We start from the raw sequence: 27,591 nt of genomic DNA on the forward strand, positions 1-27,591 counted from the left end.
AAAAAAAAAAAAAGACAGCTTCCAGTCTGCATTTTATGTGGAAATGGAATGTGTGGAGATACACTTCAGTTCTTACCCGGTTTATCCAGTTGGGTTCTTTGTGGAACTGAAAACAGGTTACTTTCAAGCCTTTGCAGTGCTCACCTGTTTTCTGCGTGCAGCTTCTGTATTTCTATCAAGAAGAGTAGGGAGAGTCACCCCTACAGCAATATAGTTTTTGTTTGTAGCCACTAATCTGTAGTTGTCTCAATTTTAAGAATCCTTTATATGTTAAGTACATCATACACTTCCCACTGCTAGTGTGCTTTTAGGACAAAACCTAGAATTATGTGCTTGTTTTCCTCTAGGTCGTTCAATATTAACAGGGTTGCAGCGCAGGCTGTTGAAGATGTTTTACATATTGGTGAGTACGGAAACAGCGGTTGTGTACTGCGAAGTTACTGTGTACTGTGTAATGGGCACGTTGTGTATTTGTGTTGCGTACTGCGGAGTTACTGTGTGCTGTGCAATGGGCTATGTAATGCTGCGTATCTGTGTTGTGTGACTTACAATATGAACTGAAGCTTTTCCCATCTTCCCTCTGTCAACAGCAAGACGACAAGGAAATCTGACTCTTCCATTGAACAAAGACTTGGTAGAAAAAGGTTGGTACCACATGGTGTTAGTTACAGATAGCTTATTTCTGTCAGCTTTGAGAAAGAACAGTATTATGAACATCTGCTTAATTATGGTACAACACTGTTCTGTTAATTGTGGCTTTAAAAAGGTAACTTTAAAGTAGGGCTTCCAAGAAAAAGCTTTTAAATTACATTTTTATTTTATTTTTTTGTGAATACACACACACACACACACACCCACGGGGTTTGTGGATCAGAGCACAGCTTACAGGGGTTGGTTCTTTTGTCTTTTGGAGGCAGGAGGATGGCTGTCTCCTGTGGATTTGAAGTCACTAGGTGTGAGCCCTCTTGCCTATCTGAATGCTGGAGTTTTTATAGTGTTCACTTGTGTTCACCATGAGCTACAGCCTGTGCCACGTTACTGCCACTCTAAGCACTTCCCGGTGACAGGATGAGCATGGATGGATTTTAAATAGGAAATAAGTGTTTAAATTCATGCTGTCGCTGTAGGTTTTTCCTTAGTCATGGCCCTGATTTTCATTGTATTAACACTATCGAATTGATTCTGCTTATTTTCAGTTTGAGACTTAAAACGATTTTAGTCATGCCTCATCAGTTAGCATTAGCACTAAATTGGTATCAAGGAAAGGAAATTGGCGCCTGCACTTTCCTGCTATATAACTTAGATTAAACAGCATGAGAAGTAAAGAAAGGTAGATGTGGTAGGTGTTCTTAGTGCCCTGACTGCCCGCAGGGCACCCGTGAATCAGATAAGCGCCTCTTCTGTGCCTTAAGTACAGCTATGCACTAATGTTACGGCAGGAGCAAACCCCAACACAGTAACCTAACACAGCTGAGATTTGTATAATTTCTACTGAAGTTGCACCCAGACTGCAGAGGCGGACTTAGATTTGATAGTGTGTAAGGCTACTTTCATTTGATAGTGTGTAGGGTTTTCCTGAGTGGGTGTTTGTGCAGATCGAGCCGTCTGCAGGAGGTAGCAGGTGAGTGGCAGTCGCCATCACACACCTTCCCACAACCTCTCTTTGGAAGTTTCTTTCATAGCCAACACATTTTCTATTTAACTTTTATTGTAGGTTAGATTTTTTTTTTTTAAAAAAGGAACCAAATATGGATTTTTTTAACCTTAAACAAGGATTTAAAAGAATAAAACTACTAGTAGAAGCTGTGTACCTTAATTGTCGAGCTTTTCCCAGATTAGTGTTGCTTGAAGTATTTCCTGGGGCCCTGAGCAGGGCCGGGCAGCAGGCTGTAGCTCCCCGTCAGCCACAGAAGGCACACAGTGCACAGGCCTCCTGGTGTGTGGCTGTGCTGCTCAGGAGGCCATGAGTACTAAGTACATTTCAGCTTAAAATGGGTTTAGTAAGATAATGTCCTTACTGTAACCTCAGGAACATACACATAAAATGCTACCAATAGTTCCACAATAAGGCATATTATTAGACAGTCAGCCTTACTGTTTTCTTTTAATGTGGTGCTCAGGTAAACTTTCACTTTTAACTTTCTTGGATAGATGTTCTTTGCTATTTTCTTTCTTTGTCTTTGAAGAAAACAATATTTGGTATACAGGCTGGCCTCAAATTACTCTTAGGCTTAAGTCATCCTCCTACCTTCAAGCAGCTGAGAGTGAACTCGTGTGCTGCCATGCCTGGCTTGTCTAGTTGTCTCTAATACTCGTGTGCCACCATGCCTGGCTTGTCTAGTTGTCTCTAATACTCTTGTGCCGCCATGCCTGGCTTGTCTAGTTGTCTCTAACTAATACTCGTGTGCCACCATGCCTGGCTTGTCTAGTTATCTCTAACTAATGCATGTTCTGCTTGCCGAGCTTCAGGTGCCTGTTAGATACAAAATGGGTCCTAAAAGTTTCTGCAGACATCCTCAGACACAGCAGTCTCACTGGAGAAAGCGTATGCCATTGATGGTTTGAGGTTGCATTTTCTTATTGTTAGCTCTGACGTGATACTTGAGGAAACCCGCCATATGCCAGAATTAACATCATAGGGTAAACAGAGGCAGGCAGCAAAGTGGTATGGTGGTGATGTAAAGGGTCAGCACTACAGATGGGACAAAACTTAATTATCTGGGGCTGGCGACAATGCCCAGGGAGAAACTCTGAACTCTTTTAACTCTTTAAGTGTATATACGTATAGACAGACAGATATGTATACATGTATACATTTGGTGGATGGAGCAGAGCCCAAAAGCCCCACGTTAGTTCTTCTTTCAGCCTTTTTATGCCTTCTTAGACAGAAGTTCTTTATAAAATTCCCTCATGGATAAAATGCTACAGCAAAGGGGGGTAAAAGAAGGATGCCAATAGTGAATTCAAAGCAGTGCTTCACTCATTCTGTAAGCTCATTATAAGTTTAAAGCAACAGTTTCCCACGGCCTTGCTCTATCATACTGCACACCTGGCTTTATCTGTGGACCTGACCTAGAATGAATGTTTTTCCTTGGTCACAAATCTGTCCCAAGCCTATTTTTCTTCTTAGTGCAATTTTTGAACGCTCATTGTATTCTTTATTATTCAGCCTTTGCTTACTAGTCTATGAAGAAGGCCACATTCTAGTCTTTTTTTTCTTTTTGGTTTTTCGAGACAGGGTTTCTCTGTGTAGCCCTGGCTGTCCTGGAACTCAGTGTAGACCAGGCTGGCCTCGAACTCAGAAATCCGCCTGCTTCTGCCTCCCAAGTGCTGGGATTAAAGGCGTGCGCCACCACTGCCCGGCTTGGCGCATTCTATTCTTGCTTCTAACTTTATTACTACATCATTCTGGCCAACAACTAAAACTACCTCCTTAAACTTTCTTCCTATGATGATCTGAATTCTATAAAGTCATTAATTCATCTAAATAGCATTAATTCATGTTAGTTCATCTTCATGTTGATCTGTAGGAAATTTACTCAGGAGGTGGGCTGATGCCCAGGACGCTTTAGGGTATGTAATAATGGTAGGAAAGGCATATCAGCAGCGAGCAGCAGTCTGGGATGAAGTCTCCTGGGCTGTGCCTCTCCAGAGTCTACCCACTGCAGCCATTAACTCCTACTTGTGGTATTTATTTCTCTCGTTTTCCCAGTTGTACCTGTTTCTTCTCTGTGGTGGCTGATGAATGCGTTTTGTGGGTTAATGATTGAACTTAATGGTCATTAATTTCTGAGTTCCCAAGAGATAGGCTCACCAAATGCTTTCAGTGGGAAAGAGCGCACTCTCAGATGCTTCTCAGATGGGACCATTCTTTATTAAATCTGCTGTTCTTCCCTTATAGTAACAAACGAATATAACGAATCATTGCTCTACAGTCCAGAAGAACCAAAAATACTTTTCAGTATACGAGAGCCAATAGCAAACAGAGTTTTCTCCAGCAGCCGTCAGCGTTGTTTCTCCTCAAAGTAAGCAGCCACTCCTTTCATTCCAGTGATACAGTGAAAAGAGCAACGGGAACACAGAAACAAGCAAAAGCATCCTTCTCTCATTGAGACCTTGAGACAAATGTATTTTTCTCCCCTTAGGAATAAACATTGTAGCCTTTGCTTTATTCATTTGAGAGTTAATTTAGGTGTGCATGTATTTATATTTATTTATGTTTTTATATTTAACTGTCTTATGTTGGAATGTTAACTAATATACAGAGGAGAAGGCCTCGTGACAGGCGATTGGAAAAGATACTGTAAAAACTTAACATGACAACATGGCAACAAAAGCCTGAGAAATAAAGATACTTGTAAAAGATATCTGGTCTATCTCAAGGTATCTGAGAATGGTATCTGAAATCACTGCCCCAGAAGCATAGACACAGTGCCTGCCACAAGTGGAATTCTGTGTGATGTCACAGTCAGAGTGTGGTGCCCGCAAATTGTATTAAGTTGCTTGAGGTTATATGTATAGTGAATGTACAGTGTACATGAAAAGTACATTTTGTTAGATTTAGGTTTCTCCCCAGAAATCTCATTTTGTTTATATAGGTGTGTCTATCTAAACACACACACACACACACACACACGTGTACATATATATTTCATCCCTAGATACCTCATTTTTTATACACACCCCCCACACATATACATATATACATATATACACACACATGATATATATAATCTTATCTAAAAGATTTCAATTACTAGGCATTTTTGTTAAGGGCTACTCAGCCTACATATAAAAATTGTAGCAAAGATACTTGGTATTTCGCAAAGGCATATTTAATAAACATCTAAAAAATGCCTTACCTTATTCATTTGTGGAATGAAGACATCCCCAAACTGTATGACTGAAACAAAGTTCAAGATTGGTCAGTTACCTACAGTGATGGATGGATAGTGGGTCTACTTGAGGAGGGGTGGGAATAGCAGCTGAGAGAAGGTGCTGGTGTTTTGTTCATTCAACAGTACGTCAGAGACTTACTTTTCTCTGCTTAAATTACATAACCTTAAGAAAAATGATACCGGACAGAGACTGTACTCAATCCTTGTAATGGAAATAACTCGGAAGTTCATGACAGTAACCCAGCAGCTCCTCCAGAAACGCTCAAGTGACTGGTTCTACCCTGAATTTTCGATTTGAGATCTAGATCATATTGTTTACATATTGTTTACAGTCACTGACTGTCCAATCAGAGGGCAGCCAACTCTCAAGCTTAAGGCCAAATAAGCTGCTAGTTATGGTAACAAAACCATAGGGTTGAGAACTTGATACTGATTTAATGAGTCATCTTCTTCCACTTAGAGTTTGTGTCCGTTCTCGATGTTGGGATGCCTGCATGGTTGTGGATGGAGGAACATCTTTTGAGTTTAACGACGGAGCAATTGCTTCAATGATGATCAATAAAGAAGATGAGCTTCGAACTGTGATTCTAGAACAGTGAAGGGTTTACTCAGACCCTGGATGTGATTAGTAGACATCTTTTTTCTGCAGATACAGATGACCAGCCATGGACCGACCTTGTTATGGTTCTTAATGACAGGCTACCACTAGAGTCAAGGTGACAAAATGGGCCGCGTGTGCTCTCCTGCTGATTCTGACAGACAAGAGCTGTTCACCGGGAGACGGACTAAGTGGACTAGAATTATGTCGAAGCTTCTGTACTATTTACAGTTGGTAACCAAGAGCATCGATATTCCTTAGAGGCAGGTTAAATAAAGGATTAAGTATTTAGGATTTGAAATTTAACTGTACAAGTGTTGTTTTCTTCCTAACTTTGTGGAATTGGCCATGTGTACCAGTTGATTAGTACATTATTTTTATAGTACTTAAAAGTAAAGATTTTTAAAAAAAATTTGATGATGGAGAATTTTGATAAATCCTGATGTTGACTTAACTGAAGTTGGTAAATTGTGTTTTCTATAGCTAAGAATTTTCTAATTCTAGGAAACCATGATGGAATCACTATTGATTGAAAACATGGGAGCAGTTTTAAGATTATTTGTAGAGAAATTCTGACTTGTTTTGGGTGTCATCAGTGCTAGATGAAACACATCTATGGGACATGTCATTGGCACTTTGTAAAGTATTGATTTCCATAGCAATTATTGTTCAGACAGGTAACTGAGTCCGATAGCCCCCCTCCTGATTTTGGTTTTGAATTTCTATTATGAAATCAAGGATTAGAAGGATAATCAATGATTGTGTTCTGTTAGTTCAGTAAAATGTTCAAAGACCCTTCCTTTAGTATTGGGAATGGACTCTTTAGTAAACACCTAGGACCTCAGACATAATTTTGGAATTGCCTTAAATTAGTATTGTGATTTCCTTTTACTGTATTCTAAAATTTAAACAATAGCTTTGCGGGATAAACAGCTTCCCCATCTTCTGGTATGAAAACCACTCTTAGTTTTGGAGAAAACTATTTTAATTCTTGANTTTGTTTTCATGAAAAGCTTCCCTTGCTAGATAATGGATGGTATTTTCATGCTGGATTTTCCAGACTTGTGTATTTTCAGTTGTTGGTGAATTTCCTTTTTTATTGACAAAATGTCTATTGAAGATTCATTCTGTGCCGTCTATCATATATCTGTATCATGTTATAGATATATATGATATAATGAATTGTTGCATAGACATCGAAATAGACTGTTTATGGAACTTGAGCTTCGTGAGCTCAGAAGTCAAAAACTAAAGCTAGGATGTATGATGAGATCAAATGCTCTTAGCTTTGCCAAACGCAACACGCTGCTCTTTAACAATTAAGAAAAATGAATGTCACTGTGTGAGGTAATTTAGATCTGTCTGGGCTTGTGTGTTTATTTAGAACACTTTCCTTGACTGTAGAAGGAAATAAGTGTTTTTATCTGAGCCAACTCTAATTTCTAGTTTAACTTTTTTTTAAAAAAAATGGATATATTTAAGATATCACTTTATATGAAAGTTAAATTCTACACTATAGAGAATTTCCCTAAGAGGCTTAAAATACCTTGTTAGAAAAAAAAAATGCCACTCTCGTCTTTAATGTACCTAGCTCTGGTTGTCCATGATTTACCACACATCTATTTATATGTACCACTAACTGGTAATGAGCTGTGTGGAATTGTTCTTAAACTACCCTTGGAAAGGTATTAAAATTACTTACTGTGCTCTGCCTACAATTTAACTTCTACTCTGTGGCAGGCAGGGATTTATTTGTAATAGACTGATGGCAAAGGATGTTGGAATATCAAAAATGTCTTTAAATGGGTTAACCTTTAATGACCACTTTATGCAAATAAAATTAAACCTTTGTCCATTTTTACTTTGTTTTCTTATTTCCTAAATTCTTCTGAAATCACTACATAAAAGCCCAAGTTTTCCCCTGAATACTATGTTTCAAGTCTATCCCCACAGGCATGTGATTCTGTACACTGTAGACTTAGTTCACTGCCATCATGTGGCAGAGTGATTATGTGAATCTGCCTATTCAGAGGGCAGAATGATTAATTCAAAAATGTATTTTTAATATAACTTAGTTCAGTATTTTTGATGTTCCATTATGCTTTAATATTCTTGAATGGATAGCTTTTGTATAACCAAACAATTTCATCTTTATGTAAGTAAAATAACAAATAGTTATGTTCACTTGAGTTAAAGTGTCGTTCAAAAATGAAGGGTATGGGGCTAGGGAGATGGCTTAAGCCTTTAAGACTTACTACACAAACAGAAAGACAAACTGAGTTCAGATCCCCAGTAGCCACATAAAATGCTGACTGGTCGAAGTTAGCCTGCATTAAGGAAGTGCAGCTGGATGCATGGATGATGGAGCTGGAGTGGGGAGGGGTGTGTGGCAGAGAAAGAATTGCTGGGGCTCATAGGCTGCTAGTCTGGGTGCAGGTTCAGTGACAGATGATCTTAAGAGCTAAGAATGATGCAGCAGGACACTTGCTGGCCCCCGAGGCACCCCCACGTGTGCGCATACACAGTCTGCAGACACAAACAGAATGGTGAAAAGTATTTGGAGGACACTTAACTGCTAAGATAGGAAAATAATATACATTTAGAATTTAAATCAAGAGAGGCACCTGCCACTGCGTTTATCTATATCCCTGTACTTAAGCGCATTAAAAACCTCCCAGGGGTAACAACTAATGCAATGAAGTAAGACGACTCAAGTGATCCAAACCATCTGGAGGGTAAGGGAAAACCCAGAGCTAAAGCCTGCGTGGGCTCCACGGTAAGACCTTATCTCCAAAAGGACTTCCCAAGTCTAGTCTCAAATGCAGTGATTTTACTCTATGAGGGATTGGAGTGCATAAGTCAACAAGGAGGCTATTTTGTACTTTAAGGAAGGTGGACTTTAAGGCATTTTAAGTCATATTTATTAGGTAAGGAGCTAAAGAGGACCCCCATTTTCTGGCCTCTGCAGGTAGACAGACAGACACACACACACTGAATGCAGGAGGTGGACCTTTAAGGGGGACTGATCAACACTGGGAATGGTGGTACAAACCTGTGATCCCAGCAAGCACCTGACAGGCAGAGACTGAGGATCCATCCCAAGTTCAAAGCCAGCGGGGGGCTATACAGCCATCTTAAAGCCACTGTGGTCTTATTTCAGAAACAGAAGGAAACACTTGGGAGACAGCGCTTCAATGCCACTCTGATATTTAGTGCTGACAATGCCAAAACTCTATCACTTGAGTTTTGTCTTAAACTTATGTTTGTATGAGGGAATGGATCGAAGCAGAGCAATGAATCTGGCCCGGATTGCTGAAACGTGTGAGGAGGCTCAGTGGCTGTACTTTACATTTCCCATCATAAAACAAAGTCAGGACGATGATGGTACTGCTAAAAAACCATCAGAAGACCTGGGAAATGAAAGGTTCAAACGGACTCAACTATTAGAAGCTCAGGCCTGAGCTATTCACACTGTCTAAAGCAGCATAGGCTGCTACAGTGGGATACAAATATCTCCTAAGTGTCATTGTTCTTGAGAGCACATGGAGGCCAACAGGTGCACTGCTCAGGTGAGTTGAGACATCACTTTTATTAAGCCCGACAGGACAGGTGGCTGAAATCTTTATCTGACCTAAATGGCAACCCAAATAGATGCTTTCTAAATTGAAGGACTGCAGAAAAGGATATAAAAAGCAGCTCAAGTACTTGTTCTTATAAAAATGTACTTTATTTTAAAATCAGTCTATAAAAGTAGAAATCACATACAAAAATACAGATTACTGCGACATGTATTACCGCGACATGTTGGCAAAAATAGCTCACAGCTGGACTTGCGTAAGGAAGATCAGGTACTGTATGTCTGAGGGCATCTGGAGGCCAGAGCCCGCCATCAGCCCATCACTAATGTGTAAACAATAGTTTCAAGTAGGAGTTAGCACTCTTTTAACTACTAGGGGATTGAAGCATGACCATTCTTGTCTGACACTGAAAATGTTCTTTAGGTCTGAGCAGATGAAGGCACTTCATGTTGTTAACTAAAAGTTTTTGATGAAGTTAATAGAAATGGATTGTAGCACGGAAATACTCTACAGAGGTAACTGCCTTAATTCTTTTTCTTTTCATTTTCTAAGAAACACAATTTGATCCCTTTCTTCTGTGTATCAAGTGCTAAAAACCCACCTGTTATCAAAAGGTTTAATGCCCGGTGATTCTTAAACACTTAGGTGAAGTGCAAGTCGCGGCACCTGCTCTGAAGCTGCGCATGCGCACGCTTCCCGGGTCTGAAGCTGCACATGCGCACGCTTCCCGGGTCTGAAGCTGCACATGCGCACGCTTCCCGTGTAGATTGCCGATGGACAGAAATCAGTTCAACCTAACAATTTTAGGTCCAGTAACCTCACGGGCAGTTTCAAGCGATTACTGTTTAAGACCACTTAAACGAATTTCAAGTTCTTGATTTCAGAGTAATATAAAAAATAACCGCAGTACTAAAGTAACGATCAGCACACCTGATCAGCTCAGAATTCTATCCGACTTTTCAGAAGGCTGACTAGAATAATATCACATTCCTAAAACAAAGCAAGTAACTTAAAAAAGCTAAACAACCCACATATATTGTAACATACATTGATTATAAAGTTTAAAAAGCACACAAGTAGATTTTCTCACCTAATTTAAGATTCTGGAAACATAGCAGAATTCCTAAAAACATTAAAGGATACTTCATATTAACCTGCTTTTAGAGAACAGCCTTTGAGGTTTTAAATCCTGCACCAATCCTGTCCCGCTTCCGGCTGTGTCTCTGTGTTTTTGTTTTCTCATTTAGAGTTTTAGGTACATCATGCATTCCTGTGCTTCTGTGAAACTAACCTCATACCTGCACACAGAGTAGAAATGTGTTAATTCCCAGAAAAGACCACCTCAGATGCTACCAGCCTCTGCTGCTTTCCGTCCAGCTCACCGTACATATAGCTTATTCTTCAAAGTCAAGTTTTATAAAATACTGAATAATTAAATAGATAGAAAGTTATGACAAACACCATGAAGATTGTTAGCCACGGGTAATTTTTAAAACTTGATTCTAAATAGACTTAATCAGAAGGGCACTTGGAAGAGTTGGCTCAAATGTCGCTTGTAAAAAAGCATGTTGAAATCATAAGCTCTCCTAAAATCTCCAAAGACCTGATGCTTAGGCCCTTAGGGCACAGCACTGACAGAATCGGCTCTATAGTTTTGAAAAAGTAACACTTCGTGGCTGTACCTCGCAAATGGTTCCCTAACATACATATAAAGTGAAGGCTAAGGCAAAGCCATAGGAAGAGTAACCAAGGACTCCAGCACGCGCGGACTTGCTGCCTGTGTTCCTCGTTCCAGAGGAAACACCGCCCTGCGGTAAGCATTTCATAGACAACTGGGCTTTTGCAGAGTCAGTCGGCACTTGATACCCCAAATCTCCAGGTTCTTCTTGCTGTCCATAGTTGGCCTTGCAATGGAGGTGAAATAGGCGCAGTTAATCTGCAGCCGAGGAAGAGCTTCCCTCAGTAGCTGAAGGGTTCCCTCTGGCACGATTCCAAAAACTTGTAGCGTTTTTAGTGTGGGAATTTCTCCAAGTTCACTGCAAAGAAAGAGCAAATTCCAGGAGGTGTGGCAGCTGTCAGACGAGTTATTACAGCCCACTGTCTATCACTGGTATCGGCCTGCAAAATGCAGCTACTGACATCATCTGTAAGAAGTGACTTATGGAAATAATCCAGGGGAAAAAAAAGCGGGGACAGAAAGCAGCCAGACCCGCCGCGCGGGTCCAGAACCAAGCCTGTGCGTTTCATTCAGGGCGGCTCCCGTGGAACTATGTAGTTTTATTTTTTTATTTTATTTTTTTTTAAATTGAGCTGGATTTGCCTCCTTTCTTAGTCCACGTAGCTCTCTGGAAGGGCTGCTGCGATGTGGGAGCTAGCAAGCCAGAAATGGTCAACGTTGCACTGTGATGTAACACATGGAAGTTAGGAATCTGGCCATGATCTTTCTTTGAACTATGCTCTCTCAACAGAGGCCACCCACAGACCTGAGGGCGGCTTAGCAATGGCTCACCCAGGCCTTGCTTCACCGAAACCCACCAGTGACTTCCTTAAAGTGTTCTCTACATGGGATTACACAGGGTACACATAAAAAAATGGGATACCAATTTACAGCAGACAATGACCTTTTCTTTCCATATTTTTTCCCCTATTATTGATAGGACAGACCTTTTTTGTACACATTTCATGTTACCCGATATACAGTTTTGTTATCGGTGAGATCTGAGGGTCACACAAACGTGACCCTGATTATCTAAAGAAAACCCTTTCTGGGTTTTGGTGCCGATTCTCTTTAAACAGGTCTATATGCCCAGCTTCGTCTCCCTGGTCTGTGTTTGCTCTAGGTTGGGACATAGTACAGAGTCGCAGGACAGGGAATGTTTATTTGGGAAATTCAGCAACCCCCACTCCCTTCCCCCCAGGGGATCAGTGAGCACAGCAGTGGCCTTTTTGTTGTCACAGTCAATATGTATTCAAATAAGGCAGGTTTGTATTGTCACTTGGGTGCCAATGGCTCAGCCTTCCAGCATATTCTATACAGTTCTACTCACCAGTCTCAGAACCACTGATGCGCCCTGACTGGCTGAAAGCAGATGGTTTGTTAGATCTGAGGCCCATCTGTGGTGAGGCTGGCTCCATGGGTCATCCCATTACCCCTCTAGTGTATGAATGGTAGAGGTAAGCACCATACTGTCTACTGCATGTGGTGGGGTACAAGATGCAGAGTTGGTAAATAGAAGCACGATGTAGACACGAAATGTGTTTGCTTATAAGGGGCATCGAGGTCAGGAGGTCACAAGAGATCAAAACAGAAGAGGAACACATTGCATCTTTGAACTTCTGGAACGTAGAAACAAAGAACTGCCGTGTACTGACTGTAGACGAGGTTACGCCCATCACCACTAAAGAGGAGAGCAGTCCCTAGCACAACTCCTATGTGACATTTGAGAATGGGGACACTTGGGAGAATTCAGGTTCTGGGATATCCAGGCAGCCAAGCTACATCATCTATGGTGGATAATATTTAAAAGAAGAAACTTGGTGGGAGTAAGGGAAAGGGAGTGTTGGCAGATGGCAAAGGAGCTTCGTGCAGCAGCTCTGGGTGGTGCCTCCTGCCCGGCCGTGCAGGAGACAGGATGAGACCCCACCACAAAAGCCCATCACTGCCTCTTGTGTGCGTTGGCTGCAATGCCAGTCAGGGGCATCTGCCTTTTCAGCGGGAGAGGAACAGGATACGTTTACAGGATGCTCTTTACATTTGTGTAAAACAGTTAAGATAGCATCTTTTAGGGCTCTTAGTTCAAGTTTAATGAAAAGGCAGTCATCATACAAGAGGCTGAGGCTGGATCATAGGCCAGCTTGGGGAATAAATGGTGAGACTTGATCTCAAAATCAATAAAAAGGACTTGCTCCTTTCCTCGCCTGCATAATCCAGCTTCTTTTTCTATAACCCGAAATGCCTTGTCTAATGAATTGTCAAATCTCTTAATTTCAAATCAGTTTTCTCTCCAACTTGGGTTTATTATGGAATGAGAAACGGGATACTGACCAGAAAAGTCAGTGGGAGACAACGCCAATTAAGGAAAAAGTAAATCTAGCCGGGGTTTGCAGTGGCGGGGGACTTGAAGGTTTTTGAAATATTTTAGAACACTATTAAAGACTCACATTTTACTTTCCCATCTCTGAGATAGGACATCAGCTATTTTTCAGTGTGTTTCGGGCTGCTGTGTGGACAGTGTCCTTGAGACACACTGGTATTTCTACAAAGAACTTCAGATGTGTTCCTCATCTCAAAGACACCAGAAGATCCTAGGAATTGTGGATGCTAGAATTCTGGATTCGGGGATTTGTATCAGAGTTCCATGCATGTGAATTTGAGCTGCAACATTTGCATCCTTTTTAGGTAGTGTTTTTCTAAACAGGACACTAGCTTAGCTAGCTAACGCACATGAGACTAGTTAAAATGATTGGTTTAGTCACATAATTACCAGACTTCCCAATTTTACCTAATTCTTTATAGATCATTTATTACTGAGAGTGATCTAATCCATTCATTTGAGAAATAAATAATTTGTTTTCAAATTCACCATTTCTAGGTAGGAAGAATTAAAAGCTGGCATTCCGATAGTAGGATAGATAGTACCATACTCTCCTCTAAGCCATATGACTCTTCTGCACGACACCGGCAGAGTGCAAGGGTCTGACCCCTAGTGGTTCTCAGTGAAACCGCTGTAGACTTTTATTTGGTGTAAGGAAGACTTTGGAATGAAGTAAGCAATCCCTGCATGAGATTCTTAACTTTCATGGACCTACATAAGATGCCCTCTTTTCAGATAGCATCAGACTCTCATAGACCAGTTCTTTTCACCCCCTCTGACCATGCGAGATGCCCATTACAGGAATTCCCTGTGAGCTTTAAAACTGAATGGGAGATGTTTCACACTCACATTGGGCGTGCCTTCTGTGCTCTCTGTGGGTGCCTCAGAGGAAAAAGCTTCCTTCAGACACTCGGATAGCATTCTAAGACAGTAGCTCTGCTAGTTAATAAGCTTAGTCAATTCAGGACATTCTGTGAACTATTTCAATATTCTTTCCTGGGCATTTTGTGGCACATCAATATCAATGTTCATGCTTTGAACATGTATTCATCCATCTAAAGATGGATTTTACTACCGAGTTTTGGCCTGTGCTTTTTCACCAGCGTAAATGTAAATCCTACTTACAGTAGAGTATCAGGTATTATATCATAGCACCGGCTGAGCGAGAGGTGTTGGAGGTAGTTGAGTTGAAAAAATTCTGGAAAGCAGTCATTCTTTAGCATGATACTGTCACTGCAACCAAAAGGAAGAAAAGAGTCAAAACCACGCCGGTTGCCAGTTCTGCTGCTTAATCCCTGCTTTAGATCCTACCCCATTTCACAAACAGCCAATGTACTCCAAAGTTTGATCTAAAACAGTACCTTAAGTCGAGGCGGATGAGGTTGGGGCATCGTTTAATTATGGTACAAAGATCTAGAAAAGGCAAACAGATGTCATGGTCACAGTCACTGTTAAACAAGGCAGGAGAAGAGGACATATGGGGCATCTGAGGCAGGCAGTTAGAGAAGTTTGACATTACACAGGACTGTCCCAACATAGAAGTTTCCTGCCGAGGGCATCCAGGAGAGCAGCTGGGAATCTGCCATAAATGTTAAAGGAACTGTGGGAACCCCTGGATTACAACTCTTTATGTAGCAAAGTAACTGGCTGGAAAGACCAGGAAATCCCAATTCATAACAGCAAACAGAAAGACAAACCCCAACAGAACCAAATGCCAGTCCATAAAGGCAAACAGCAGCGTACCAGGATGTCTCTTCAGCTCAGTGACGGGAATCATGGACACTTATTAAAAAATTGTTCTGCCATAACTGTAAGAATGAGTTTTCAACTCAGATTACAACCTAGTAAATTCCATATATTTTTGGGTTTTAAATGCAACTTTCAATGAATTACTTGTGGAATCTCGGGTTAGGTAAAGAGTGGCCACATACACACACACACAAAACTCACCAGGGCAGGGAGGCAGAAGCTGAAGAACTGCTGCATATGTAGACCAGTCTAGATTACACAGCCAGTTCTAGGCCAACCAGAGCTAGATAGTGACACTCTGCCTCAAAAATAAAACAAAGTTCTGCTATGCTAATCATATAGAAGTGTAGGAAAAAGTGTGTTCGACATAAGCTAAATAGATTAATAGTCTTAAGGATAAACAATATGAGCCGGGTGGTGGTGGTGCACGTCTTTAATCCCAGCACTTGGGAGGCAAAGGCAGGCAGATTTCTGAGTTTGAGGCCAGCCTGGTCTACAAAGTGAGTGCCAGGACAGCCAGGGCTACACAGAGAAACCCTGTCTCGAAAAACCAAAAAAAACCAAAAAAAAAAAAAAAAAAACCCAAAAAAAAAAAAAAAAAAAAAAAAAAAAAANCCNAAAAAAAAAAAAAAAAAAAAAAAAACCAAAAAAAAACCCCCCAAAAACCATAAAGGATAAACAATATATCAAGAGCATAAACATCTGCAGAGGGTGGAGCAAGAAATACTAGTGAATACTAGATGCTGGCAGCAGAAGCACTGGCTGTGAGGCCTCACAAGTTTGCAGGGTGGAAGGAGAAACAGACTCCAGCAAGGCCTCTGATCATCATGCATTGGCCATGATACATTCTGAGAGCCTCTGCTTCCCAAAACAATTAAGTGTAAAACAAATGCCAGGAAATGTTTTGCACGAAAAACAAAACCAAACACAGTGCGCTGTAATCTTCATCAAAACACACAACCTGCTACAAGTAGAGAAGGAAAGGGTTGAAGGGACCACGCCAGGTTGTGACCTGCCTGAGCGAGCACTGGGATTATACACTGTGCAGAAATTGTAGGAGGGTGACATAAACTGAGGCACTTTTTAAATGGAAAACAGATTTTTAAAATGTAATTGATTTAAAATAGATACCTCCACATAACATTTGAGTGATTGCTCTCATAGATGTATCTGTGGTCACATTTCCTCTATATTAGTTTTGTATTTTCAAATCTTTCTCAACATACTGATTTGGCCGTGTGGCAGTTATCCAGATTTATGTCTAAAACAGTCCGTTCCTGCCCTGGCTCTGTCCCTCTCCTAAACTGCACAGCACCTGATAATGTCATGGGTCCAGTGTCTTAGGCCAAACTTTGGAGATCATGAGATCACAGTTAACTGTGTTACTTACTCTTCATACCCGGTCTGCTGTCACCAAATCCTGTTATGCCAGTCCCAAATGTGCCCAGATCTGATCCTGTCTTAGCACCTCAGCCATTACCACCCTAGATTCCTAATTGTCCTCCCTGTTTGCCTCTCCCCCCACGCCCCTACCTCCAGCCTTTTCTCAATGTGGCACCAGAGTGCATAGTTTCAAGGGTAGGTCAGGTCACGGCACTGCCTCGCTCAGCATAGCCACAGCTCCTTCCTTCTGTGTTGGCGGCCTTACCTCTGCCACCACCTCATAGGTTAGCTCCCACACCAAAGGCCTTTGTACCCATGGTCCTTTGCTCCAGAATGTTCTCCCACAAGCGCCTATGTATTTCTCATCTAAATAAGAGGCCTTCTCTTTGACCACTACGTCTAGCTCCAGAATGGCTTTCCACAAACCTCTATGTATTCAGGTGTTTACAGGATCACAGGTCCTCCCTGGCCGTTCTATACAAAGGTAGTCCCTTCTTGCTACAGGAGACCTACCCACTCCACCTTACTCTCTTCCCTCCATTCTAGCTTCATTTATAGCATTCAGGAAGTCTGCTCGTGGTGTGTCTGTTTTGCTCTGTGTATTTTTATATCATCTTGATTTCTGAGAATAGCCATATAATTCTATAAGAATATAAAGTGTTTAAAGGGAAAATGTCGAAGTGATAGGAAATCAAGACACGGCTGCAGTTTTACAGGTCTCCTCTGCCTCTCTGTCTGAAGACAGGCATCTGCAATGGCAGTGGTTCAAGTGTAGATCTCAGACCACACATGAAGACCAATTATGTGAGACTGACAGATCTTTCTTCTTATCAAGCCCCAAACAAACAGTTTCCAAATACAACCTAAGTGTTAAGATGCATTTCAAGATGTTTGGTTCACATCGATTTAAACATAAGAAGTAAATTACCTTTCCCCAGGGTGAGCTAATACCACGCTCAAGACACCAGGCAGGGTTGATTTTAGTACCTAAATTGATTTGGCTTCATGCAGTTAGATTGAATATTAGCCAGAGGCTGAGCTATGGAGCAACAAGAACAACAACAAACACCATTCCTTTTGTAACCTCTTAGCTGTACAAATTAAGACTCTCAGTGTTATACACACAGCACAAAAACAGCCAAGTGTCAGCTTTACCAACACTATGGTTATTCCCCATCTGACTTGAAACGCCCGTGTTCACCCGCATTGTCTTTTAGATGAATTAAAAAGTTGAAGGTGTAAATGCTAGCTTATTAGGTTTCTAGTAGGATTATTCAATCCTAATAGTGTTGACAATTTTGCTGGATTTCTGTGCTGTTCAGCAGCAGTTCTGCCTGCTGACCACTAGATGGCAGCAGCACACCTGCCCTGAGACTGTCAAAACCATTCCTTTGTAAGCAAAGCTTGCTCCTAGATAAAAGCCACTTCTCAGTCAAGGCATGCTTTTGTACCCCTGGGGCAATGACTCCAGGTTCCCTACTTATATCTAATATGATGTAAATGCCGTGTGTTACACTCAACTGATCAGCGACTCATGCTGAGAAAAGTTCTTAGAAGTTCAATACAGATGCAGTAGTTTTTCCTGATTATTTTTGATCTGTTAATGGTTGAATCTGGATGCAGAACCCATAGATTGAGAGGGCTGACTTTATTGTATTTACCTACATTTACATTGGGGTCTGCATAGTAATTTTATTTTATTAAAACCAGTTCTTCTGGGCAGTGGTGGAGCAGCACTTGGGAGGCAGAGGCAGGCGGATTTCTGAGTTCGAGGCCAGCCTGGTCTACAGAGTGAGTTCCAGGACAGCCAGGACTACACAGAGAAACCTTGTCTCGAAAAACCAAACAAACCCAAAACAACAACAACAACAACAAAAAAACCAAAAACAAACCCAAAAAACAAAAAACAAACAAACAAAAAAAACCAGTTCTGGGACTGAGGAGTTGGCTCAGTCAGTAAAGTACTTGAGTTTGATTTGTAGCATTTGTGCAAAAAGAACAACAACAACAACAACAACAACAACAAAAACCCAAAAACCTAGGCGGCATAGCATTCACCTATAACCTCAGGACTGGGCAAATAGATGCTTGCCTGCCAGTCTAGCAATATCAATCAATGAGCTCCAGGGTCACTGAGAGACCTGGTCTCATAAAATAAGGTAGAAAGACTCAAAAGGCGGAGCCGTGGCTGAGAGCACTTGTTGCTCTGGCAAAGGACAGGAGTTGGGTTCCTAGAACACCCGACAACAAGGGGTCTGTTAACTCCAGTTGCAGAAGGTCTGATACCGCTACAGGCTCTGCACATCTGCACACACATGGGATACAGGCAGAAAACCCACACATACAAGGAAACATTAAAAAACAAAGATGGAGAACTACTGAGGTGGTCAGTCACCCAATGTTGACCTTGGTCTTCAAGTACACACACACACACACACACACACACACACACACACACACACACTGCTTTAAAGCACTCGCCGTCTAGGCCCTGGACTCACAGCTTGCTTCCACATTAGAAGCTATTTACCTTTGCCTGACTCTTCTGACAAGCAGTCCCTCTGCTGAAGACCCACACAACCTGCACACTGGACTAAGGGAGACAGCAGGTAGCAGACACTTCCCAAGCCCACCATAAAGCCTCGGTGGGCCCTGGCCTAAGAAGCTCTAACCTGTTTTCTGGAGGTTCTTTCGGTAGCCGCTGAGGTTCAGCTGGGTGATGGTGTTTGGTAAATGTGCCACAGCCGCTTGCACGTGCTTTTCAGTGAAGTCAAAGCACCAGGAGAGATTTAGCTCGTCCAGTCTGCAGGAAGGAAGGGGAAGAAGAGAAGCATGAATTCATCAGGGCAAGGGTGGCCTAAACTGGGCACACGGAACACAGGAAGCCAGATTGTTGACCGCTGCCTGCACGGACCATTCCTTGTGTTGTTCATTTGAAAAGGCATTTCTTTCTCTGAACACCCATACCCTGAAAGTTCCCCGGTGATCTGAGCAAAGGCCCCAGCCTCCATTTGAGAATGCAGGTTGAAAACTGTAGCTCCTATGTTTCTTTCTCAAAGCTACATTGTTGTCAAAAAGCACAGACAGCTATCAACACAAATGTTCTCTAAAACCCAGAGGATGCTATAACAATGCCTTTCTCCCAATTCTCTCCTGCTAGGAGAGCCAGAGAGTTTCAAAGTCAACGTCTAGTGATCACTAAGGAGACATAGTTACAAACGGTATTCCAGAAAGACAAAGAGATAGTTAAAGAACATAAACACAGGCTATTGTGCACCCCGAGCTCATGCCTCCTCTCACTTAGCAGTGCAAGTAAAGATGTAAATGGGATCACGCATATTAATGTGGTTCAGTTAGATATAAATAGAAATCAATCACACTGATAAATACATTCCTTCATTTCCCTTTAACAGCAGAGAGAAGGGAGAACTATCCAAGCACCGCCCCCACCCCGCCCCTTACAAACTGACTTAGCCTGAAAGTTGGAGTGGCAAAGGCACCACACTGCTCAAGCCAAGAATGCGGAGCCACTCCATCCAGACACCCAGAGGCAAAGCTTCACTGTGACAGCTCAGATCTTTCCTACCTGGAGCAGCTGCTTAGCAGAGTCGCCACGGCAGATTCAGAAAATCCAGAGCACCCACAAAGGTTTAGTCGCACCAAGTTTTCATTCTGTGCAAGAGTCCTAGAAAAGAGAAATGCCGGAAGAATGCATTGCATCAATGCCTGAAGACTGCATTGCATCAGTGGTGAGCCCTGGTGTGTGTGCCTGTGTGTGTGCAACTGTAATTAAGTACACATGATTTTTGAGTCAGAAATGGGCTTCAAAATCTATATTTCAGGCTGGTGAGATGGCTCAGTGGGTAAGAGCACTGACTGCTCTACTGAAGGTTCTGAGTTCAAATCCCAGCAACAATATAGTGGCTCACAACCATCCGTAATGAGATCTGACACTCTCTTCTGGTGTGTCAAAAGACAGCTACAGTGTACTTATTTATAGCAACAAATAAATCTTTGGGCAAGAGCCAGCAGGGACTGGGCAAGCGGGGGCCTGGGGGGTAGGGTGGCGGGGTGGCTGGAATGAGCAGAGGTCCTAAATTCAATTCCCAACAACCAGTCGAAGGCTCACAACCATCTGTACAGCTAGAGTGTGTACTCATATACATAAAAATAAATAAATAAATCTTTAAAAAAGATCTATATTTCACTAGTCACAGCTGAGTGACTTGCTTTGGCTACACATCTGCAAACTGGCGAGAGCATCTTCTTGCTGGGGCTGGAAAGAAGGTTAAATGACACAATGTACTGAGGGATTTGCAAAGTACTTGCAGCATAAATGTACAAGAAACACCAGTGAGTATATATCTATCTTTTATGTTAAAAGGCTCACCCTCTCCTCTTAGGGACCCTCAGTGGTGATGCGCTATTATTCTAGAGTTAATTCTTGGTTTGGTTTGATTCACTGGGTGAACTTGGACAAGCGATCTAGCCTTTCTGTGCCTCAGTTTTCACATATTAGGAAAGGTCGAGAACTTACAGCTTGCTCTCAGAATTATGCTTAGGCTAGCATGGCTCTCACTCTTGTTCCGGTTTTCCTATCAGGCTTCCTCTTTTCATCTGACTAATGCAATGTTCTCATATGCACGGAACTAGCAAATTAATTAAGTGCATCGCAATCTGACACGGCCCTTCCATTCCCAGAACCATGATGCACCATGCTTCATGGCCTCTTTGCTAACTACCAGAGGCTCCACAGAAGGCCATGATTCTATAGCCACGATCCTCCTCATCTCCCTGATGTGTAGGCTCCAGCTACGAGCAGCTAGTGAGGCATTCAGAACAGCAGCAGTTGTCCTGAGGCTGCTTCTGCTGTCCTTGTCCTATCGCTCTGGAGATCTCCTACCTGAATATCGTCAGTGGCCAGCCTGCAAGTCAGTCCTCTGAAGCCTGCCTTCGTGCATTCAGTCAGTTACCCCCGATGCTGCCGCATGGCCAGCAATGCATTTAACCAACACTCGGCCCTGTGGTTACCTGCCTCACCCAGGAACGAGGCGCAGACCATGTACTACTGTTCACCCCTCTTCTCTCTCACACCCAGAGCAGGTTCTGGTATATGGTCATCATTCAAGTGTCTGCTGTCTTGAATATCTTAGACAGTTCTGGTTATTTGGTATGTCCTTCTGGACATGTACACAAGGACACTGTGGTCATATACAAGAAACGCTGCCACACAAAGCAACTGTCTTCACAACATACTTCAGGTGTCACTCACTTGACAATGGGATCTGAGAGCTGCAGGCCTTCCAGGCTTAGATTCTGCAGCTTGGAGCACTCGGACAGAATCTTATGGAGGTTTGACACATTTATCACTGAGTTCGACAGGTCCATGTGCTGTACCCGGAATGAGCTGTATATAGGAGAGAAAAGAGGCCCTGTAAGGTGACTCACACAAGCACGCTCAGATCCCATCAGACTCCTTCCTGTCCGCACATGACAGCCAATCACAAACTAAATACCCCTTTTAAAAGAGCTGATCAGAAAACAAATTGCTTCTAGCTAATTCCTATCCTCAATCATTTTTAAAACTCAAGATTTCCCAAGCACGGATGTTACTGCCAACACGGTCGCACTCCTAATATTAAAAGGTGGCTATTATGAGAATGAGCTAGCCACACGTGCCCAGGGCGTGTGGTAAGCCTATGATGACTCCTGGCTGCTGGTCTGGGTGGAGGTTGAGCGCAACAACCGTGTTTACTAAGAGGAGGAGGAGGACAGTAGATGAACCAGTTTTAATGGGAGGCCTAGCGTTTAGCTTTAGATATGCTAATATCAAAGTACTCAAGTTCAGCCTTGGAAGCTTTTCAGTAATTAAAACTAAGAACTTTGAAGTGGACCAGACTAACGTAAGGGGGGGCGGGTCTGAGAATCCTGAGCATAAATGTGGGTGCACAAGACACAATGTGTCTGAGAGAGAACAGCAAGCAGAGACGGAGGAGGACAAATCCTGCACGGAACACAAGGGGAGGCTGTAGAGGAACAGACGGCAGGAAGTACAAGCATCGGAGAGAGGAAACAGGCCATGGAAATCAGGGAAGGTAACTGAGACGTGTTCTACCGTCTTTAGCTTGCTTTTCTCTTCCGCATCTCGCTGTTCTCCTGAGGAATCAGACAGCACGGACCCTTAGTATTCCGTAATTCGCAGCACCAGAGAAGTGCTTTTTAAAAACAGTTTACAAAACAAGAGAAGGTATTTTTTCCAGGTTGCAAATCTGTCCGTGACAGGGCAGAAAGCCCATGATGCTTTATGGGAATATTCCTCCGCTTTGATATGGATGGGCAGAGGGACAGATCACACACTGTCGACAGAGGCGTGTGAGCTGTTCCCACCCCCACATCCAGTCATTCCCTCTTACCTGAAGCTTTCACCCAGCGGCTGCTCCATAAAGGACCGAGGGCAGCGGAAGGCGACCACCCCTCGGGAGAGCAAGCGCACAGTCACGTCTGGGTGCAGATTTTTACCCGCGAGGTCGAGGGACTGCCAGAGAGACTCATCGAGCCTAAAACAGAGAGGGGTGCTTCATTTCGTAAGTTGGCCAAAGCCAATTCTGGGGACCCTTAAAGTCCCAGCCAACACGGTAGACATGGCCGCTGGGCTTCCGTAAAGCAAACCTGAAGAGCTTTTGTTTCCAAGCTGACTATGAAGTACTAAACATTTCTTGGTCACAGTAGCAATATGCTCCTATGTTTCTTTCTGTAGGTTATCTGATGCTAAAGCTAGAAATGCTAATAACCTGGAGCCACAGAATAAAATCCTATCAGTAAGTGTAATTTGACAAGTTTAAAAATCTCTTAAAAATGCTTATTATGGGCAGGAGAGATGGCTCAGTGGTTAAGAGCACTGACTGCTCTTCCAGAGGTCCTGAGTTCAAATTCCAGCAACCACATGGTGGCTCCCAACCATCTGTAATGAGATCTGACTCCCTCTTCTGTAGTGTCTGAAGACAGCTACAGTGTACTCATATATAATAAATGAATAAATAAATCTTTTAAAAATGCTTATTACAAGGTGCATAGGTTCCAAACTTCCCAAACGATCCTGATTTCTAGTTCTGCCAAGTGTGGATGGGTTGCCACGATTACCAGAAGTTTCATGAAAATATAAACGAAGGAAGAAAAATAGTCATTATTTCATGGGAAAAACCAATCACTCAGCCAGGGAGAAGTCACGGATTGGCTCTGTTCCATATTTGTATACATGCACAAGTGTATATGCATATTTATGCTAATGTTAAAGGAAAGAGGGAAGTACTAGATTATATGGATTTTCTAACACACATAGATATGCACACACACATACATTTAAAAAAGACTGCGTTTCAATCAGTGTTTCTTTTTAAAGCATTATTTTTGTTTACCTGTCTATGTCTGTGTGTGTGTCCGTGTCCTCCGAGGCCAGGTGGAGTTATAGGCTGCTTTGGGCTGCCTGACGTCCACTGAGTGAGACTTTTATTGAGAAACCATGCCATGCACAGAATTCTCTCTCTTAAACGTATTTGAAATAAACGCTCATCAACCAGTTTGAACTAGTTTTTCTACAAAACTTTGCTAATATGTGATTTGACTATTAAAAAGGCAGGCTATAGATCTGATATCCGTAAGAAAGTGGCATACTTTGTATATTTCTCTTGTCTACCCTGAAATCTATCTCAGAAAAAAAAAAAAAAAAAAAGACAGCAGATCATTCTCTGATTATCTCAGATCTCAATGTCTCTCCTTTCAAAGAAGTAAAGGGCAGCAGACTTCCTTTTCTAGAACAACCCAGGACTAGTCTGGAAGCATTCACGTTGACCCAAATGACGCAGTGTCACACTGGAAAGAGAAGATGAATTCAGCAGCCACCCCTCCCCCTAAGCCAAACATACCCAGGAATGGTTAAGGCTGGGAGCTAACAAGACTACTTAGTCTTCTTTTAAGGTGCACTTCACCAACCAATGTTCTTGACCCTGTAGTTTCTTCAACCCATAAACCAGGATAATACAAAATTATCGTTTTAGCCTACGGGAAAGGTTAAATTACTATGTCAGTTACTGTTCTAGGAAGATGGAGATTGCCGGACCCAAGGGAAGATGTGGGTCCCAGGTACTGGGTGGCCGAAGATACAGAGAATAAACAAGCCTTGAGAGTAATGCTGTCCTGCATTTGGAAATCGGTGCTACAGAGAATGGTTTATGTGCTCTAGCTACACTCACACCTGTAAAAAGGAACTCTGCAAGATTATGGTATGTTAATTGCTTGAGTGTAGTAGCCATCTAGTGACATACACCACAGCAAAACATATAGATTGCATACCTTAAATACACGCAAGGTTTTTTTTTTTTTTTTGCTTGGTTTGGAAAAAAATGCATACCTGGTGGGAAAAAATAAGCCTCTTTGGTGGAAATGAAATGTAGCCAGAGTTGTGGAAACCTTTCTCACCTACCAAGACAACTGTGCAGGCTTAGGCTTGCAGCTGTGTGTAGCTCAGTGGTAAGAGCTCTTGCCTCATCTGAGGCACTGGGTTAACTCCTGAGCATCCCACACAACAACAACAAAGCCATTCCTTATTTCCTGCTGGTCACTGCCTTCCTGGTTAACACCCTTTACATACACATGTTAAGTGTAGCCAAGAACCAGCTAAGACTACCTCTACTGGCCCTTGTTAAGCAGGCCCCACGAGCCAGGCAAGGTACCAGCACCTTTCATTTTATCCTTAGGAGTAATCCACGATGAAGGGTCAATTATGGCTATCTTATACACAGCATGGCTAGGCTCAGAAGTGACAGGTGACTTGTCCAGGTCATGGAGAGCCTATGTGAAACAGTCTGTGCTCACACTGTCCAAGGTCAGAGACTTGTACCCTTCTTCGGTGCTCCCAGCCGGGTCCTCAGTACTGGGCTGTCTTGCCACCCTCCAGATCTCCTTTGCTCTCAGCACACCACCCAGCCTAAACTGGTATATCCCTGGCAAACAAGTGCGGAACTGAACAGAGGCCATCAGAAATAGGGTAAGAGTGACCCACAGGAGACTCCTCTCATCTGACTGGGAAGTGACTTCCCTGACTTGAATGACAGGAAAAAGGGGCTGGATTTGCTTAGGTTCAGCTATGTTCTATGGTGTGGTTGTTGGTCTCGCCAGACTCACATAACCCTCTTCCTTCCCTCCTCTCTCTATGCCCAGAAGGGTGAAGAATACTCACGAGAGGCGGTACCACCTCTTGCAAACGCCCGAGACTCTCAGCAGCTCAGGGAGGCACAGACAGGAAAAGATCCCAAGGAGCAGCTCATCTGGAAGGGAGTCCCAGGAGACACCTGCAAAGAAGCAGAGCAGGGTCTCCATCTCTGAACTCTTCCCTGTCACAGTCTCGGGGTCCCGGCCAGCGCGCAGCATGCACGAGCACGCATCAAGCTCATGCCACATAGCGCAAAGGGAATTTCAGCAAACGGAACCCTCCAAACTCCCACATATCTCTCAGTACTACACACTGACTTACACTGTGGTGGTTTGAATGAGATTGTCCCCTCTAGTCCTGAACATTTGAATTCTTGCTTCCAAGTTGGTGGCGCTTGCTGTCTGATTAGGTTTAGGAGGTGTGACTTTGCTGGGAGCACCTCACTGGGGTGGACTTTGAGGTTTCCAAGCCCCAGACACTCCCTGCCAGCTTTCTCTGCTTCCGGCTTGAGAACAAGGTGTGAGGTCTCAGCCTTTGCTGTGACCCTATCCACTGCTTGCTCTCAGGACTCCCTGATACCCTTGCCATTACGGACCCCTCCCACCTGAACCCTAAGCCCAAACAAACTCTTCCTTTTGGTAAGTTGTCTGGGTCGTGATAGTTATCACAGGGACAGCAAAGTCCCTAAGGCAAGCGCTGCCGTGAGTGTCCCACTTTCTTAGCTGTAAGACTCAGGGAACCCTTGGCCCCAGGCTGGCAGAGACAAGTTGATTGGCCCTGGCACAGAGTAAGTCCCCAGCCACCCAATAAACTGTGGCTTGAAGCCACAAAGGCTCCCACTTTTATAAAAGGCAAAATGATCCTTCTTCCCTCTTGGAATACAGAATGTACACCCCAGTCCACGCACCTAAAGTAGCTATTATTTTGAAAGGATGCTCCCCTCCTTCCTCTTTCTCTTTCTTTCTTTTCTTTCTTTCTTCTTTCTTTCTTTCTTTCTTTCTTTCTTTCTTTCTTTCTTTCTTTCTTTCTTTCCTTCTTTCTTTTTTTTTGGTGGGGGTGGGGTGGGGTGGGAGTTGGGACAGGGCTTCTCTATGTAGCCTTGGCTATCCTGGAATTCACTCTGTAAGTCAGGCTGGCCCCAAACTCAGAGATCCTTCTGTCTCTGCCTCCCGAATGATGGGATTAAAAAGGCTTTTGCCACCACTGCCTGGCTTTCACTACTTAATCCAACAAGTATTTCAAGATTCTCTACTACTACTTATGGTGCCAAGTGTCCTCTCAGGTGTTAAGGGAAGATCAGCAGACAAAATAAGAACAACGAAAGAAAGACTTTACCTTCATAAAGCAGGCCTGTTATGGAGGAAACGGACAGTTATACTTGAAACAAGCACGCTGTGACACATGAAAAAGGATGCCAATTATGAAGAAAAATTCAGCCCGAAGTGAAACTCAGGCACGTGTGAACACTGTGGGGGTGACCGCTGCTCCTGGGGCAGCGATCGCTGAGTCCGATAGACCTAGGTAATGGGAGTAAGCCTCGGATCTGTGCTCTGAACCCCATAGAAGGCAGGCTCGCTTTGAAGAACAGAGCTAAGAAGGGTGGTGGCGGGGACTGGAATGAGAAGCAGGAGGGGAGAGCTATGGAGAAAGACCTTTGACTTCCATTTAACAAGGAACTCCTAGATGGTGGTGAGCACAGAATTGCCACCGGTCCCTTGAAGTTCTGGGAAGATCAGTGTGGCTGTGGTCACAGTGGACGGGTGTGGGAGAAAGGTTAACGTAGCTTTGTCTTAGAGAAGTGGTTTCTAGGAGGCTCTTCCACCAGCCTATTTACAGCTGATCTAATTCTAGGCTCTCTACCTTCCTGTCCCCAAGAGGAGAAAGGGACCTGTATTTGTTAAGGCTTATGGAGCTTACAGAGCACATACCTGAAGCAGGTACCATGAACAGGGAAGAGGCCTCAGAGGAGAAGGGCACTGGGGGCAGCCCACGGCAGCTGCCCTGTCAGCCTTCCTAAACTGTCTCTCTGAGACAAATCCTGCCTGTCTTTCGGTTTTTTTTTTTTTTTTTTTTTTTTTTTTTT

The 27,591-nt window shown here is 43.0% G+C and overlaps 2 protein-coding genes across 4 annotated transcripts in view; one reads left to right on the plus strand and one right to left on the minus strand.

Moving 5' to 3' along the window:
- Nadk2 (NAD kinase 2, mitochondrial) overlaps positions 1-7,357 on the plus strand; it is a 40,523-nt gene extending 33,166 nt beyond the window's left edge. For both annotated transcript variants that reach the window (XM_021183622.2, XM_021183623.2), the window contains 4 exons: positions 348-403; positions 591-644; positions 3,902-4,025; positions 5,359-7,357. In XM_021183622.2, the coding sequence (XP_021039281.1) occupies positions 348-403; positions 591-644; positions 3,902-4,025; positions 5,359-5,497 (373 nt within the window). In that variant the 3' untranslated portion in view covers positions 5,498-7,357. The remainder of the gene's footprint in view (positions 1-347; positions 404-590; positions 645-3,901; positions 4,026-5,358) is intronic.
- A 1,428-nt stretch (positions 7,358-8,785) lies between these two features.
- Positions 8,786-27,591, minus strand: part of Skp2 (S-phase kinase associated protein 2) — a 44,033-nt gene continuing 25,227 nt past the window's right edge. For both annotated transcript variants that reach the window (XM_021183336.2, XM_021183335.2), the window contains exons 3-10: positions 25,536-25,647; positions 22,714-22,857; positions 21,573-21,707; positions 19,887-19,985; positions 18,973-19,103; positions 14,530-14,581; positions 14,294-14,401; positions 8,786-11,110 (exon numbers count right to left, since the gene is read on the minus strand). In XM_021183336.2, coding sequence (XP_021038995.1) covers positions 10,897-11,110; positions 14,294-14,401; positions 14,530-14,581; positions 18,973-19,103; positions 19,887-19,985; positions 21,573-21,707; positions 22,714-22,857; positions 25,536-25,647 — 995 coding nt within the window. In that variant the 3' untranslated portion in view covers positions 8,786-10,896. The remainder of the gene's footprint in view (positions 11,111-14,293; positions 14,402-14,529; positions 14,582-18,972; positions 19,104-19,886; positions 19,986-21,572; positions 21,708-22,713; positions 22,858-25,535; positions 25,648-27,591) is intronic.

This window comes from Mus caroli, chromosome 15 (assembly GCF_900094665.2).
Source record: "Mus caroli chromosome 15, CAROLI_EIJ_v1.1, whole genome shotgun sequence".
Classification (NCBI taxonomy): Eukaryota; Metazoa; Chordata; class Mammalia; order Rodentia; family Muridae; genus Mus; species Mus caroli.